Here is a 14,714-nt window from a genome sequence, read left to right as displayed (position 1 = left end):
AACAAGAAACGAGATAGGCCTATATCCCCATTCCCCACACATCTTTATCTTTCTTGTTATTTTACGAGATAAGTCTACTTTTAAGTGATAAAACAATACTTTTCGATCCAAGTAAAGGAGGTTTAGTATTGCTCCCTTTACATAACAAATAAAGAAAGTTAAAGTAGGTTAAATTTCAAAACAGAGTAATTTCAGTAATAAGAATGTAACGTTGATGAAGTGTATGTAGGCCTAATACAAGATCCTTTTTTTAGAGATAAACATGATGAACTTTATTATGCTGATGTCTAACATTTAGCATAGCCTACAATTCCCAGAGACCATTTAGATCAATGTCAATTAGCCTATGATTTAATCTTAATGGTATAAAGATATCACTTCACTTCAAAGTAATGTGACTCTGATTCTATACTGTTCATAAAAAGTAGACATCCACCCTTTATCTGTTGAAATGGGCCCCTCCATCATAGAACATGGGTCTGCAGACCAATCTACTGTACTGTTTTTACAGTTGCAGAGTAAAGAGTGCTACTTGCTTAAGAACAATCTGAAAAATAATGTTCCTTCTGCAGCTCAAGATTTGATTTTGCCTTTAAATTTTCCTCTCAAAGTGCACCAGATTGATGCATTTTACTTTAAAAGGTACACATTTTCTCCCAGGGACCATGTCCTCAGACCCCCCAACAAAGACCAGTATCCCGAAATCCTGTGGGAAACACTGACTTCCTTAATATGTTTTTGCCAGTAATTGTATGTATCTGTGTGGAAAGGTCAGTGTACCTGACTGGATAGGGAGGAGTGGGGGGGGCCCTTTAAGAGTCTGGGCCCAGGGGCCCATTATCTCATAATCCGTCTATGAACCAACTTGATTCCACAATCTTATCTATTTTCGCGGCGAGCATGCACAAGCATTATTTATTAAAAGAAAAAAAAAGTGGGGGGCCCCACTCTAGGTCTTGAAACGGGCCCCCAGATCGTTAAGGCCACCCCTGCCTGGTAGCACGCACACAAGCATTATTCATAAAAAAAAAAAAATCTGGAGGGCCCCCCTGATCGGGTGACCCCTGGAGGGCGGGGCCCGTTTCAATTGAAACGGGTGAAACATAGGTGATACTGAATAAAAAACCTATGTGTTCGGTAGCACAAAAAAAGAATACCTATGTGTTAGGTAGCACAACAAAAAACCTATGTAGTAGGTACTAGAATTGTGTGTACCTTATTGTAAAGTGTTACCCAGCTCAGAATCCTGGCAATCAATGATTAGGAAAAAAACAAATGTAATAAAAAAAACAGGATGTGAAATAAAGCAATAAATGTACTGTAGGCCTATAGTAGTTTAGGTTGGCCAATGTAAGCAACAAATCAATAGATATTGCATGATAACTGTAAAAGGAATATATTTTAGCATTTACAAATATCTGATGATTGTTGTGGCCAAAGTCGTTGCTGTTCAGCTTCAGTTGGGCTATATACAGGTGAAACTCGAAAAATTAGAATATCGTGCAAAAGTTCATTTATTTCAGTAATTCAACTTTAAAGGTGAAAATAATATCTTATACAGACTCATTACATGCAAAGTGAGATATGTGAAGCCTTTATTTGTTATAATTGTGATTATTATGGCTTACAGTTTATAAAAACCCCAAATTCAAAATCTCAGAAAATTAGAATATTACATAAAATCAATAAAAAAAGGTTTTTAAATACAGAAATGTCGGCCCTCTAGAAAGTATAATCATGCATACGTACTAAGTACTTTGTTTGGGCCCCTTTTGCACTAATTCTTGCCTCAATGCGGCATGGCATGGATGCTATCAGTCTGTGGCACTGCTGAGGTGTTATGGAAGCCCATGTTGCTTTGATAGTGGCCTTCAGCTCGTCTGTATTGTTGGGTCTGGTGTGTATCATCTTCCTCTTGACAATAGTCCATAGTTTCTCTTTGGAGTTCAAGTCAGGAGAGTTGTCTGGCCATTCATGCACAGTTATGTGCCTATGTTCCCACAGCCTGTTGGTTCCACAGCCCAATGTTCCCGAAATTGGCTATTAGGTTTAGGCGTGACAGCTGGGAGGTTAGGGTAAGGGGACAGAGAGAGGTTAGAATACACACCCAATCACACACACAGACATACTCATTTTTATTCTATAGTTAGATACTTAGAAATGTGGGACCAACGGCCTGTGGGACTAACAGGCTGTGGGAACAGACACGCTCCCACTGCAGGTAAAGTCATTAGAATTCCTCCTCCAGCAACTTTGAAAATCCGTAGCAAATTTCATGGCTTGGTGTTGAGACATTTCACTCAAAACCACACGTCAAGTTAAGCGCCAGACGAAAAGTCAGGGGGTCACCGCAAATTTCATGTTAATCCGTCCAATGTGAGATATTTCAATCTGGACCACAGCAGGGGAGCAACCAACTTCGCTGTCCCTAGAGCATGGAGCTGCTAGCTAGGCTAAAAACAATGTGTGTGAAATAGAAACACCAACTGAAAAAACACCCAAACAGTGATCTTTATCGTTTCATCTAGTTTTATTACAAACAAACAAAAAGAGAGAATGGAAAGAAAGAAAGAAAGAAAGAAAGAAAGAAAGAAAGAAAGAAAGAAAGAAAGAAAGAAAGAAAGAAAGAAAGAAAGAAAGAAAGAAAGAAAAAGAAAGTTGGAGATGTGTCATCATTGACAAGTTTTAACTGGCACCTATTATTTAATCGTTGCCATGACATAGTAAGGACAAAGTAAAAGTGGAAGAAAATAACTAAGTGCTTGTTTTTGACACAATGTTTTAGGTGTGTGTGTGCGAGGGAGGGGGAGGGTATGGTGTAAATGAACTGTCTAAATTGACATCAGGTTGAATACAGTTTGATGACTTAACATTTGTTCATCTATGTTTATTAAGGCGTTTTTTTTAATGATGCGAAATATAAAAAGGATTTCAAGCCTCTGATTTTCCACCTAATAACCTTATATTTTTCTGTGGTAGGTAAGAAAGTACATTTCCTTTTCTTGCTCAGAGATGAATTTAGGGTTAAAATATGGCCTATTTTTCTATATACCTATTTGCAAGCCACAAATCTAAAAAAAAAAGCAAGAAAAATCGTTTTCTTGTAATATATCTACCTCTGAAGTATGCTCAACTTCTTTGTTTGCGTTCTCTTGCAGTTACAGGACAAACATGGTAAAAGAAGTGCATTGTGTGTCACGCTCATCATGTTTTTCATAGTTGAGTACAAACACAAATTGTCTCTTTTGGTAGAAGCTCTTTCTCAAATATCAACGCCAAAGAACGAACGGCAACATTGACAATACTCAACTGACTAAATCGCGAGAGTAGAAACACAAGAGTGCACAAATGAGCTGATTCAAAATTGTTAAGTATGTCACAGGGTTTTGTAGGAAGAAATAGAAAGATGGAGGGGTGAAAGTGGGGTAACAGGAAAAAAAGATTGATTGCGAGAGGGGGGATTGTTGGATAGGTTCTAATAACACTGACTTTCTTATGAAATGTAATAAACATTCATAGGGTTTTATTTTTCTGAAAAAAGATAGCATTTTCATTAGGCCTTGAACAAAACCCCTCAAAATGCCTCAAAGCTCTGTATTTAAAGTAGAACCAGGGAAGCAGTATGGGGGTTTGGGATGGCAGCGAATACTCAATGCGCTCAAACCAGTCCTGAACATAATTGTGTGTTTTTCTGCATAAGTACCATCAGAAAACATTTTAAAAACTAAAGCGAGCTGCTATGACTGAGAAATGAGAGGGTTTGGCCTCTTATCAGGGGATACAGGAACAGTACGACTGTAGGCACAGCTTGACACCCCATCCCCCTTTTTTCTACGAGACAGCGTTATTGTGATTAAAGCATGCTTCAGGGGATGGAGTGATTCTTTTCTCTTTTTTTAAATGCAGCTTCCTGTTTAAACCTCTGGCGAGGAGGAGGAACGTTACATTGTCTTAAGTGAGATCTAAAGGTTTCTGGGGCACAGGACGTTTAAGCTTTGTGTGTGTATCTGTGTGTTTAAGCGTGTTAGTGTGTGTGTGTGTGTGTGTGTGTGCAGTTTAGGTTATGCCTTGTTCACATTGAACAAAAAAATAGGAGCGGCTGGGTTCCCTTATTTTGGGACCCTACCCAACTTTTGACAGTGGAAATGTAAAAGCACCAAACCGAAACACTCAATGGAAATGTGGCTTAAAACCATCCCAAGAGGAGGAGGCTGCTTATGAGGAGTATAATGGTTTGAGGCAGACAAGAAAAAGGTCACAAGAAATAATGAGACTATATGGACTGTATGTACTGCAGGTGTGTGTGTTTAGTATTTCGGGGAGTAACAGTCAGCAGGGAAAGGTTTTATAAGACTCTTGGGAGAGAAAGATTTTTTTGCAGCAGATGGGTGTCAGTGTGTGTGTGTAAGTCTAAGTCTGTTTCTGTGCATGTGTGTGTAGTCTAGTCATCGATGCAGATGACCTCTCCACTGCGCTGCTCCAGCCTGCTGAGCAGCATCTCTGCTTCCTGATCCTTTTTCACAGACATGGGAGGCCCATTCAACACTGCAGGGAGACAGACAGAGAGGGACCGGGTTCAGTTCAAGGCTGTTCTACTGAAGCCCACTTGAAAAAAGAAAATTCACGATGAAACAGTGTTCTTAAACAAATATAAACATCTCTTCAAGGCGACTCAAGCTTTAGACTTGCAGTTAAAAAAATGTATTAGGACCACTTTCGAACAAAAAAAATTACCCGCGTATGCGCGAGCGCACGTGTGTGCGCATATTTTTATGAATATCTGCAAAAATACGGCTGAGAAATGAAATAAAAACATTGTCTCAAATTAGAGGTTCTTCCGTTTCCGTGGTATTTTCTCACGGTACTATCTGTCCCTTACAGCCTTAGAAAACAATGCAAGAAGTGAGCCTCGCAACACCTCCCCCAGCCCATCGCGCGTGACTCTTGAAATTAAATCAACCAATCAGCACTAAGTAAAACACTAAGGACATCCCCCATTACCGTAATACCTGTTTTTTTTTACTGAAGGAAACAGCTACCATTCCATGGAAACTAGCGAGCGGAATGTCACCTACCGTCTGAAACAGCCTTTAGTCCTGACTGTATTATGTCCCTTAGATTATCTTTGGATGTAGGATATGTAGGGAAACAGACACAGTAGATTTAATATGTCAATGTCTGGCTAGCCAAGGACTCTCGCTAATCATGGCTGATCCAACATCTTGATGTTTCTGGATGTACAAAATATGAAATATGTGCATCAAGGCTTTTCTGAGGAGTGTTTTTCTTCAGACATCTTTTGCAGTGGTACTTAGACGGGTGTAAATAACATCCTCTTTTTGCATCATAACACAAACGTTTATGGGAAATATGTCATTAGTTTTGCATTAGTTCCAGCTTTTTCAGCATTAGTTTTGAGAGAGTATCTGCAAAGGACTTCATTACTGCAACACATTACAGCTTTTAAGACATACAATGATAATTGATAATCCTTTTAATGAGCAAACTTGCATGACACAGTACATCGATATATAACAAATAAAGTAGGCTATCATGTTTATGATATTGATACAACTGCTCAATGCATATGCTTAACTGAAAACCTGGAGAAAGTGAGGCCGACAATAAGTAAACACAGACACACACACACATACACATACACAAAAATTAACTTCAGTCTACACGTCGCACAGCTGGCCAGCAAAGGGATCTGCGATGTAATATTCTAATCCCAGATTTGTGTGTTTTCATGAATCTGTTTAGGGAGTGGAACGGTGATTTGAGCGCTCCTTTCAAAACAAAAGCCAGGAATAGACTAACAGCACACTTCTCACTCACGCCACGGGGAGAGATAATCTGTCATAACACCCTCTGCAGATCAAAGATGTGATAAGAAGTGTTTTGTGCTGAGGACGTTTGAGGCTGTGTGTGTGTGTGTGTGTGTGTGTGTGTGTGTGTGTGTGTGTGTGTGTGTGTGTGTGTGTGTGTGTGTGTGTGTGTGTGTGTGTGTGTGTGAATGTGTATGTACGTGTGTGTCTCGAACCAGCGTGGGGATCACTTATGGGAAAACGGATGGCATTTTGCCAGTGGAGGCCAGCAGAGGGGATGGAGAGAAAGCGAAAGAAGAGAGGCGGAGTTGATGTGTGACTTGTGTGTGTGTGTGTGTGTGTGTGTGTGTGTGTGTGTGTGTGTGTGTGTGTGTGTGTGTGTGTGTGTGTGAACGTGGGGGGCAGACAGAATCTGATAAACAAAATGAGGTAAAGACTGGGTGAAAGAGCAAGCGGAATTAGGGGTGCATAGCTGATGAAAATATAGATTAGAAGGAAAAGGTAATAAAATAAAGAGCAAAAAAGAGAGAGAGAGGGGAAAAAAGTAGAATGCTATAGAGGGGAAGAACCTGACCGATCTGTCGTTACGGCTTATACGACAGCAATAACATAGCAGCACAGAACTTCAGAAGAGGTGCTCTTAGTCACTGGGCTTTCACACCGGTCGAGCTTTTAGTTTGTCTGGCAGACCACAGCTGGGTTTTCCTTTCTGCTGCCTTGGACATTGTTGCTGCCTTCTTCTCCTTTTTTCTTCTTCTTCGCTCGTCTTCACAGTTTAGACACGCCCCTTGATGTCTCAGTTCTCTCCTGCTTCCCTTGCTGTTACAGCTAGTAACCAATGTAGCTCCCTCTTATGGATTATAACTTTGACTGTCACTATAACAAAAATCAGTCCAACAAAAAATAAGCAATTGGGCATATAAGGTGGTAAAGAAGAGGAATTCAATGAGGCACTTGTGTTACACCAGATAACATTCCTTCTGCAACATCCAACACAGTTCATTACGCTCTGTCACAAAATTCAACCTTATACCTTGCTCTTTCCCTGCAGCTTTCCAGTAGCAGCCTCATTGTTGGAAAGATACATATTTTGACATTATGATACATTACGATAAATACAACAGCTCACACCTGAGATACCATAAACCTAAAAGCCTTTAATTCATCTACTAGGCCAGAAACCGCACTGGATGGTGCATCTCAGGTCCAGAAAGGCAAACAACATCCCTGGCCCAACATGACAGCCTGTGTCTCTCCCCCGCAGGTCCTGCCTATTATCTGATAGTGGAAACAAACGCTGCCATCTTGGCAGGAAACGCAGCATTTTTGCTGGTTGAAAAGGCTTTTGAGTCAGTGTGTGTGTGCCAAACCCTTGAATCTGGAACAACCTCCTGTCTCCAAGCTGTCAACTGTGCAGGAACCAAAGAGGCACAAGCTTGATTTAAGAATCTACTTTCTTACTGAGACATAAAAAGAGTTTCATGAATCCATGTTACAAGAGTTTGAATTTTGGTTCAAAAAACTTTTTGCATGCATGCATGTCTATGTTCCTCTATGCATACAAGTGTGTTAAGTTTCCATTTACGGCTGAGTAACACACCTCAGTATTTTTTTAAATGCGAATCAACGTTTGAAATGTATTGAAAATGTTTAAAGTATTGAAAGTTGGCAGAAAATGCTTGGTCAGATTAATAGTCTTGGTTACGTTGCTGTTCTTTGATCAGATATATTTTAGATGTTTAACCTGCCTTAACCCTGATTTACAGATGCTTTACAGCCTATTATCTATACCTAATAAAGCCGATATTGCCAACGCATTAGCTAACATTTGCCTCTTTAACCTTCCAGCAGACATAACGATACAAGCATTAATTTGGAGTGTTTCTGGCTCTTTTTTTGGTCTCCACCAACTCCAGAAGGAATAATCTTAGCTCTAAAGTTGATAACTGCTCCAGTATGTTCACCAGCTAGTTGCTAACCTTTAAAAGAGTGTTCATGGGTCCTATAGAGCTTTCTCCCTAAAAAACAGCTGCCTGCAGCTGGAAACAATGTTGATGAGAACCGCAAGACTCAACCAAAACAAGTAAAGTTGTGGGTTGATCAAAAACAAAGGTAAAGTATCCCAAAAAGTACTGTTTTTAGTATGTATTGGTAAAGAAACTCTTAAACACATTTACACAAATACAGTATATAGTTCTTATTGCAGGCCACACTTCTCTGGTCTTTATGTCCTTCAGGCTTAAAGGAGAATACCATTCAATTTCAGTTTAAAAATGACCGTAGTTAGGTTTGGACTGAACAACAGACTGTTCAACTCTAGCCCCCTCACCAAACGAGGCAAAGTAGTTTGTACTGTACACGGACACACACACACACACACACACACACACACACACACACACACACACACACACACACACACACACACACACACACACACACACACACACACACACACAATTACACAGTCCAGGGTTTTTTATTTTCTCCAGGATTGGGGGACATTTTCCAGCGTGGGACCCATCACACTGTAACAGCTGCTCATATATACACATTTTTTGTTTGTGACAGGAAAATGGAGTGATATTCTGACTACCCTCCCCCTAACCACTTTAAAAGGTATAACAGTAAATATGCTCTGTAATACAGTACATCTCCCAGTATCAGCCCATCACAGTGGGCAATATTGCTACATTGCTGCTGATACAGACTTGAAAAAAGGAAATGTCTTGGTTTTTCTTTTCTTTTAATATATATATATATGCTTCTTGCGTCTTTGCTTGGTTGGACTCAGGAATGCAAGGGCAAAAGAGTCCATGGGAAGAAATGTTGTATACTTAGATAAATAAGATAATCCAAGTCCAGTTCCCCCTTTTTTATTTTGACTTTGCATTTCATCTGCATCTACTCAGTAGATAAAAAGATAGCTCTTTGCAGGTTTCTAGGTTGTGTGTGAGGTCCACAGTGTACATACGTAGTGTGTGTGAGTGTGTGTGTGTGTGTGTGTGTGTGTGTGTGAGAGAGATGGAGGAGTCAAGGACTGTGGAGGAATGAGGGAGTACAGGGTCAGAGTGAGGGGACAGGCTTGTTCGGTCGGCTGCTGGATGAAGAATTAATCCCGCGGGGAAATCTTGCTCGACGCGGAGGAGAAACAGAAAAAGAAGTCTTTAGAAAAATCAGTCTGAGGAGTTATGGAAGAAGAAAAAAATATCTCTCCTTGTTGCATTTCTCTATGCTTTGGCCTTCATATCTGAATTCCCTAAAATTCTGTGATTGCATTACCATACCAGCTTTTTTTCCTTAGTCCAGACATCGTTGCCTCCAATGTCAGATTTTGGGGCTTTTTCTCTGTATTTATTTTTTCCAGGCAGGTCATCACTGTTTTCTGTTTTTCTGCTCATTCCCAGCAAGCTCTTTTACCTCTCTCATTCTGCAGTTGATGGCTTGTTTTCTTCTACGGATCAAAGCAGCTCCTTTTCACAATTCATGTCCTCTCCTCTTTTTTTGCCTACAGTTCTTATTCCATCCATCCTGTGAGATTTACGTCTCCCTTTATATTCCTGACATTCCAGCGGAGGCTCCTTCCTTGGGTCCTATGCCGGTTTTTCGTTTCTTCTTCTGCAGCTTCCACTGTCTCCATTTTTGTTCCATTCCAGGTAATCTGAGTACCTAGAAACCCTCCAGGTAATCTGAGTACCTAGAAGCCCTCGCTTTGCAACAATATGGCCACTGGGAGAACTTCTGGGCCCCAGCCCTGAAATCCGTGGTGCACCAATCAAAATGCAGTTGGAGTTTGACCTTTGACCATAGAGGATGATTGGCCCGCGCATATAGTGAGATTATGATTGACCGTGTGGGCTGGAGAATCTCAACACATACACAACACATTGCGTCAACACAACCTACCGAATACTCTTATTGCCTGTACATATCAGCTGGCTCCGCCAAGCACAGGTTTTGTGGGGCTTCACTCAAGACTACAGTCTAGGAGGTTTTATCAAAATGTCCTCTCTTCTTTCCCCTTAGGTGAGCCCCTCCCCTCAGGGTTTCTTTGGTCGCCCGTTGCGCGGCAGGTTCTCGACTGTGTTGCTTAGCCGGTACTTGACGATGATGCTGTGCACCGTGGACTTTGGCATCCTCAGCTCGTGCCCGATGCCGCCCTCTGACTTGCCGTCCTTCCACAGGTCCACCACTCGCTGCCGCTGCACCACGTCGTGCTCCTTGGTCTTCTGGCAGGCGGCGTTTGGTCCGACGGCCCCAGCAGCTCCCCCGTCGGCTTCTGTGGGGCAGACAAGCGGCAGACTGTAGTGGAGACTCTGAGAGAGACGAATGGGGGGGGGGGGGGACACTTTACTGGTCCCCGTAGGGAATCTCTTTTTTTACTTTGCCCCTCAGGGGTCTGTGGTCAGCTAATGGGGGGGGGGGGGGGGGGGGGGGTAGTGTTCTGCACAAGTTCTGCTCACTTCAGCAGTGTGCAAGTGTTTGCAGTCATGAGGACTCCAGTTGAAGGGTAAATCTGTCATTTGAGGTTTTGTCTAGCATGTGGGAGTCCTGTTAGTACAGATGAGTGGCGTCCGCATGGCAGAACTGAGCACTTGAGGTATTGATTAATTTTGCAGCAGAGTTCACAGAGTGCAGCTTAAGTAGATGATAAAGTTAAAAAATGCCACGGCAGACATGCATATTTCTGGATATGTTTTGTGTACTCAAGTGAGGGATATTCTCTCAGGAGAGGGCTAGTAATGGAGGGAAGCTAGAAGATTGCCAAATCAGAGAATTTTGTTGTTTTAACTTCGTCAATTTCTCTTGCTCACTTTTTGGCTTTGTTTCTTTAGTTTAAGAAAAAGAAGGGGGAAAAAAAGGTCAGGAGCGAACGCGGCCCCAATCAAGACCGTGAACCTGGCCTCATTTGCTGCTCGCTTCTGCCCTGCCAGGGTTCAGGATGTTCAGACTGCACTCGGCTCAGCCCGGCTGGTGCTCAGCTGAGGCCCGAGAACACAGAAAAAAATAAAGAAAAAACAACAACAGAGTAACACAGCTCATTGGGACTATTTCTGAACAGGCAGCGCCAGGGCCCAGCCCTCCGCTGGTTCACAAGTCGGAGCACGATGTTTACACAACCAAACTCCTTCTGCGGTTTCTGTCCCTCTCAAAATACCCTGGTACAAAGTCTGAAATTTTTTCTTGGCATGGTACGATATAGACAGGCTGAGCATAATGACATTTTCAGAGATAGGCCCTGGCTCTCTCGAATGCAATGCGTTTGACAGATGTCTCGGTCTACACTTACATAAATCAAGATACTGAGTGAGAGGCATGCACAGCACCGAGTGAGCTGAGTGTTGTGGGTTATTCTCTGGGCAAAGCTATTGGGGAATATCAGGTTTTACAAGTTATCTCTGCCACATCTCGGCTATCTAAATATCTCCGAACACGAATACACAAGCAGACAGTGCGCGCGTCTGGTGAACATATGCTGTTACCAAACTCATTTTTATTAGTTTTAATTATTTTTGTGTTTTAATTCAAAAGCTTATAAACCTTGCTGTGAGCCACAATATGACTTCAAATGAGAAAATAAACATGCTAGCAAAAGAAAAATACTCCTCGGAGTTTTGTTAATACTCCTGACTGTCTTTATTTGTTGCAGAATGTGTCGCTGCTGAGTTGATATTGGACATGTTAAGAGATGAAAAATGCCTTAATATAGTTGTGTAGCACGTTTGTGTTTGATTTTGGTAATGTCTATTTCAGGTGTCTATCTGGCAACCACATTAGAACCTCTGCTGCTACAGATGTTTTCTTTTTCCCAATATTGAGAAGGTTTCACAACTTTAGCTGCTCGGAAAAACTGTCTTTTCAAAGTGCTAACAACAGTGCTGCTCTAGGAGCCACCAGGTAGTTCTTAGCTTGAAAGATTATATTGAAATCTAAGCATTAAATAAAAAAACTCTATTGAAGTTTCCGAGAGTAAGTCATTTTGATGAGGCCCGAGCTTTTCTTTGCTAAATGTTTCTTCCATAACAACATAACCATATAAAGATGAAATTCCACAGGCGGCATCTTTAAATAGAAGCAACATTTTGGACCGGTTTTGCCTACCATCAGCTGTTCAAGTTGCCAAGTAATCAAGTCCAGATCTCTAAAGCCGAGGTTTCTGCTCAGTTTGGGGTTTCGTGGAGTTTGATGCACTTTTGACTGTGTCGAGGCAACATAGACCACACAATCTGGGATAAGTGAGCTTGGGCTGCTTGTGTATTCCCGTGACGACTTCCGATGTTGCTACAGATTGCTGATATTGATATAAAAGTTACGATCTCTATTGCAAAGTGAACTTAAAATAGTCATTTTAACATTCTCAGGACTACAGTTCAAAATAAGCCTGCTGGCACATTTACAGAAATGTTGATTAATGTGCAATGTCCTTTAAATAAATAAATCAAATCAAATTAACAGCGATTTTGTATTTCCTTTCCAAAAAGTTGTGACACTTGCGAGAGATGCATTAATGAAAACTTCAGTTGAATTAAAGCAGCACTGGCCCAAATATCATCATTGGTTTTGTTATGGCTCTCCAGTAGAGCCACAACAAAACCAATGATTTTTTTAACCATTTTAAGGATTATCCTCTATCACCAAATAGAATTTTTTTTTTCTGTGGTCTAAATTTGTGTAAATCATGGACGCCTTAATACCTTATGTTTTTTATTATTGATAGCAATACTTTTTTTTCTCTCTCTCTCTTACTCACAGATTCACAGGCAGAGCCCTTGCACTGGCAGGTGAAACCAAATGTAACCAGAAGCACTTACCTGATAAGAAGGAGCCGGGCGGCATCTGACTGTAGTTGGCCCCTCCCATGTGCAACGCGCCCGGAGGGGAGAAGGGGGCGCTGTAGTTATGTGGGGTCGCGTAGGGTCCTGGAGGTATGGGCTCCACATAGAAAGAAAAGGATTTTAGAATTATTTTTAGGAATTATGTGCATATAGGTGATTGATTCATAGATATAAATGTGATAGGGGAGATTGGCCTAAGTTGTGCCACTTTTTACTGTAAGTGACTTTAAAGTGAGGCCTTGACAGTAACGTCTCCAACTCTCATATGTACATATATTTTAGGGTGCATCCCTGGCAATAAAAACTTTGGATCTGGAATAAACTGTTGAAGAAATATAGCTTTCGGAAAAAAAGTTGTCTTGTGGCACAACTTGCCCCCGGTGTGGTGTAAGTTGTGCCGTTGGAGAGAATACCATGGGGTAAATTGTGCCATTGATATATATCTCATAAATTGGAATGCAAGACAAATCCATTAGACAATCACTTATTTAAGGTGTATTTAAAGTAAATAAAGTAAATATTTTACAAAGATTGAAGACAATTTTCTTAAACAAGGCCTAGCAGATCTAATGGTTTTACCTGCAAAAGCTCACAATGACAAAGTCACCATCATCATCTTTCTGGCCATCTGGGGCCGTATTCACAAAACATTTTATCTTAGCGCTAAGAGTACTCCTAAGGAGCACTAAAAGTTCTTAGTAAGGAGTTATTTCTTAAAACCTATTCACAAAGCTGATAAGACAAACTTTTACTAAGGAATGGGAGGGACTCCTAAGCTAAGACTAGAGGGCGGTGTTGACCCTGTTGCTATGGAGGATGTCATGTTCATACCTTCTATGCCCACAGTGATTGGCTGAGAGGGAATGAGAGCTAAGAGTGAATTTATGATAGAAACACTGTGAGAGATATCCATATCGTGTCGCTGTATTAAAGTAAAGAGTTTTATATACAATTAATGACAAGTGACACTTTTCATTTAACATGAAACCAAGATACTGCAGGGTTTCCCACGCATTCGTTCACAATTAAGCTACAATAGCGCCACATAGGTCTATTCATTTTACATTTTACAATGATTTGAATCGGAAACATATCCTCATTGAAGAGCTGCACGCCATGCACTCTCACTGTATTTCTCTCAATGGCGGACTATGCAGCAATAGTCAGACAACGACAAACCAGGAAATTCACGATTTAGAAACAACAGCCGGCGAAATCGTAAAGTGCATGCGGAAGGAAAAAGGCGAGACGCGCAACTATACAGTAGCGGACCTGTGGAATATAGGCCTACTCGAGTAACAAATTAAACCCAAACGTGACACCAACAGTAACTTTCAGTGCATCGTAAACCGACAGCAACTGCAGGAAAAGGAACTTAATACATATTTTTTTATATAAATATAATAAATATAAATGTGTCTATACTTTCTAAATATAGCTTTACTAAGATCATTAAACCCTTAAAGCTATTAAGGTACCCTTTGTAAAGCTCACTATCATTACATCTCTCCAAAACACCATCAAATGATTGTCTGTGATTTACTCTTAGTGACTTAGGAGTCCTCTCGAGGACTCCTAGCTTTTCATAGATTTAGGAGCTAGTTTTAGCGCTAAAATGCTTTGTGAATTACACTTATCTTAAAAAGTTAGGAGTCCTAAAATTAGGAGTGAAACGCCCCTTATTTTTGAGAGTTACTCCTAAATCAGCACGTTAGGACCTACTCTTAGCCGTAAAATGTTTTGTGAATACGGCCCCTGAACTCTCATCAGTGGTGTCGTTAAGTGGAATGGAGATGTCACTCTCTTCTGAGCTACTGTAGACAATCACTTTCTTTTGGTGACCAGCGTATACAGCCATGCCAATGGCACATCTCTCAGAAATGTACTTTGCACTAGCTGCTCTGCCCTTGTAGAACCAACTGCCACCTGGCATATGCGATTCCCCCTCCATTTCTGCCTTTAAATCAAGGCTCAAAACCCATCTGTACACCCTGGTTTTTCCTCCCCATTAACTATCTTACCTCTGCAATACTATCTTTGTTTATATGTG

The 14,714-nt window shown here is 41.1% G+C and overlaps 1 protein-coding gene across 7 annotated transcripts in view; it reads right to left on the bottom strand.

Moving 5' to 3' along the window:
• Nucleotides 1-1,545: 1,545 nt before the first annotated feature.
• The window catches only part of chd3 (chromodomain helicase DNA binding protein 3), a 173,982-nt gene continuing 160,813 nt past the window's right edge, over nt 1,546-14,714 (bottom strand). For 5 of the 7 annotated variants that reach the window (XM_080052084.1, XM_080052081.1, XM_080052083.1 and 2 more), the window contains 2 exons: nt 12,641-12,761; nt 7,500-10,107 (listed from right to left, as the gene is read on the bottom strand). In XM_080052084.1, coding sequence (XP_079908210.1) covers nt 9,869-10,107; nt 12,641-12,761 — 360 coding nt within the window. In that variant the 3' untranslated portion in view covers nt 7,500-9,868. Of the gene's footprint in view, nt 4,546-7,499; nt 10,108-12,640; nt 12,762-14,714 lie in introns of those variants that run through there. The other 2 variants (XM_080052085.1, XM_080052087.1) reach the window with 1 other exon arrangement.

Source organism: Ammodytes marinus (genome assembly GCF_949987685.1).
Source record: "Ammodytes marinus genome assembly, chromosome: 23".
In the NCBI taxonomy this organism is placed as follows: domain Eukaryota; kingdom Metazoa; phylum Chordata; class Actinopteri; order Uranoscopiformes; family Ammodytidae; genus Ammodytes; species Ammodytes marinus.
Note: the sequence above shows the minus strand (reverse complement) of the source record. Positions and strands in the feature narration are given on the sequence as shown.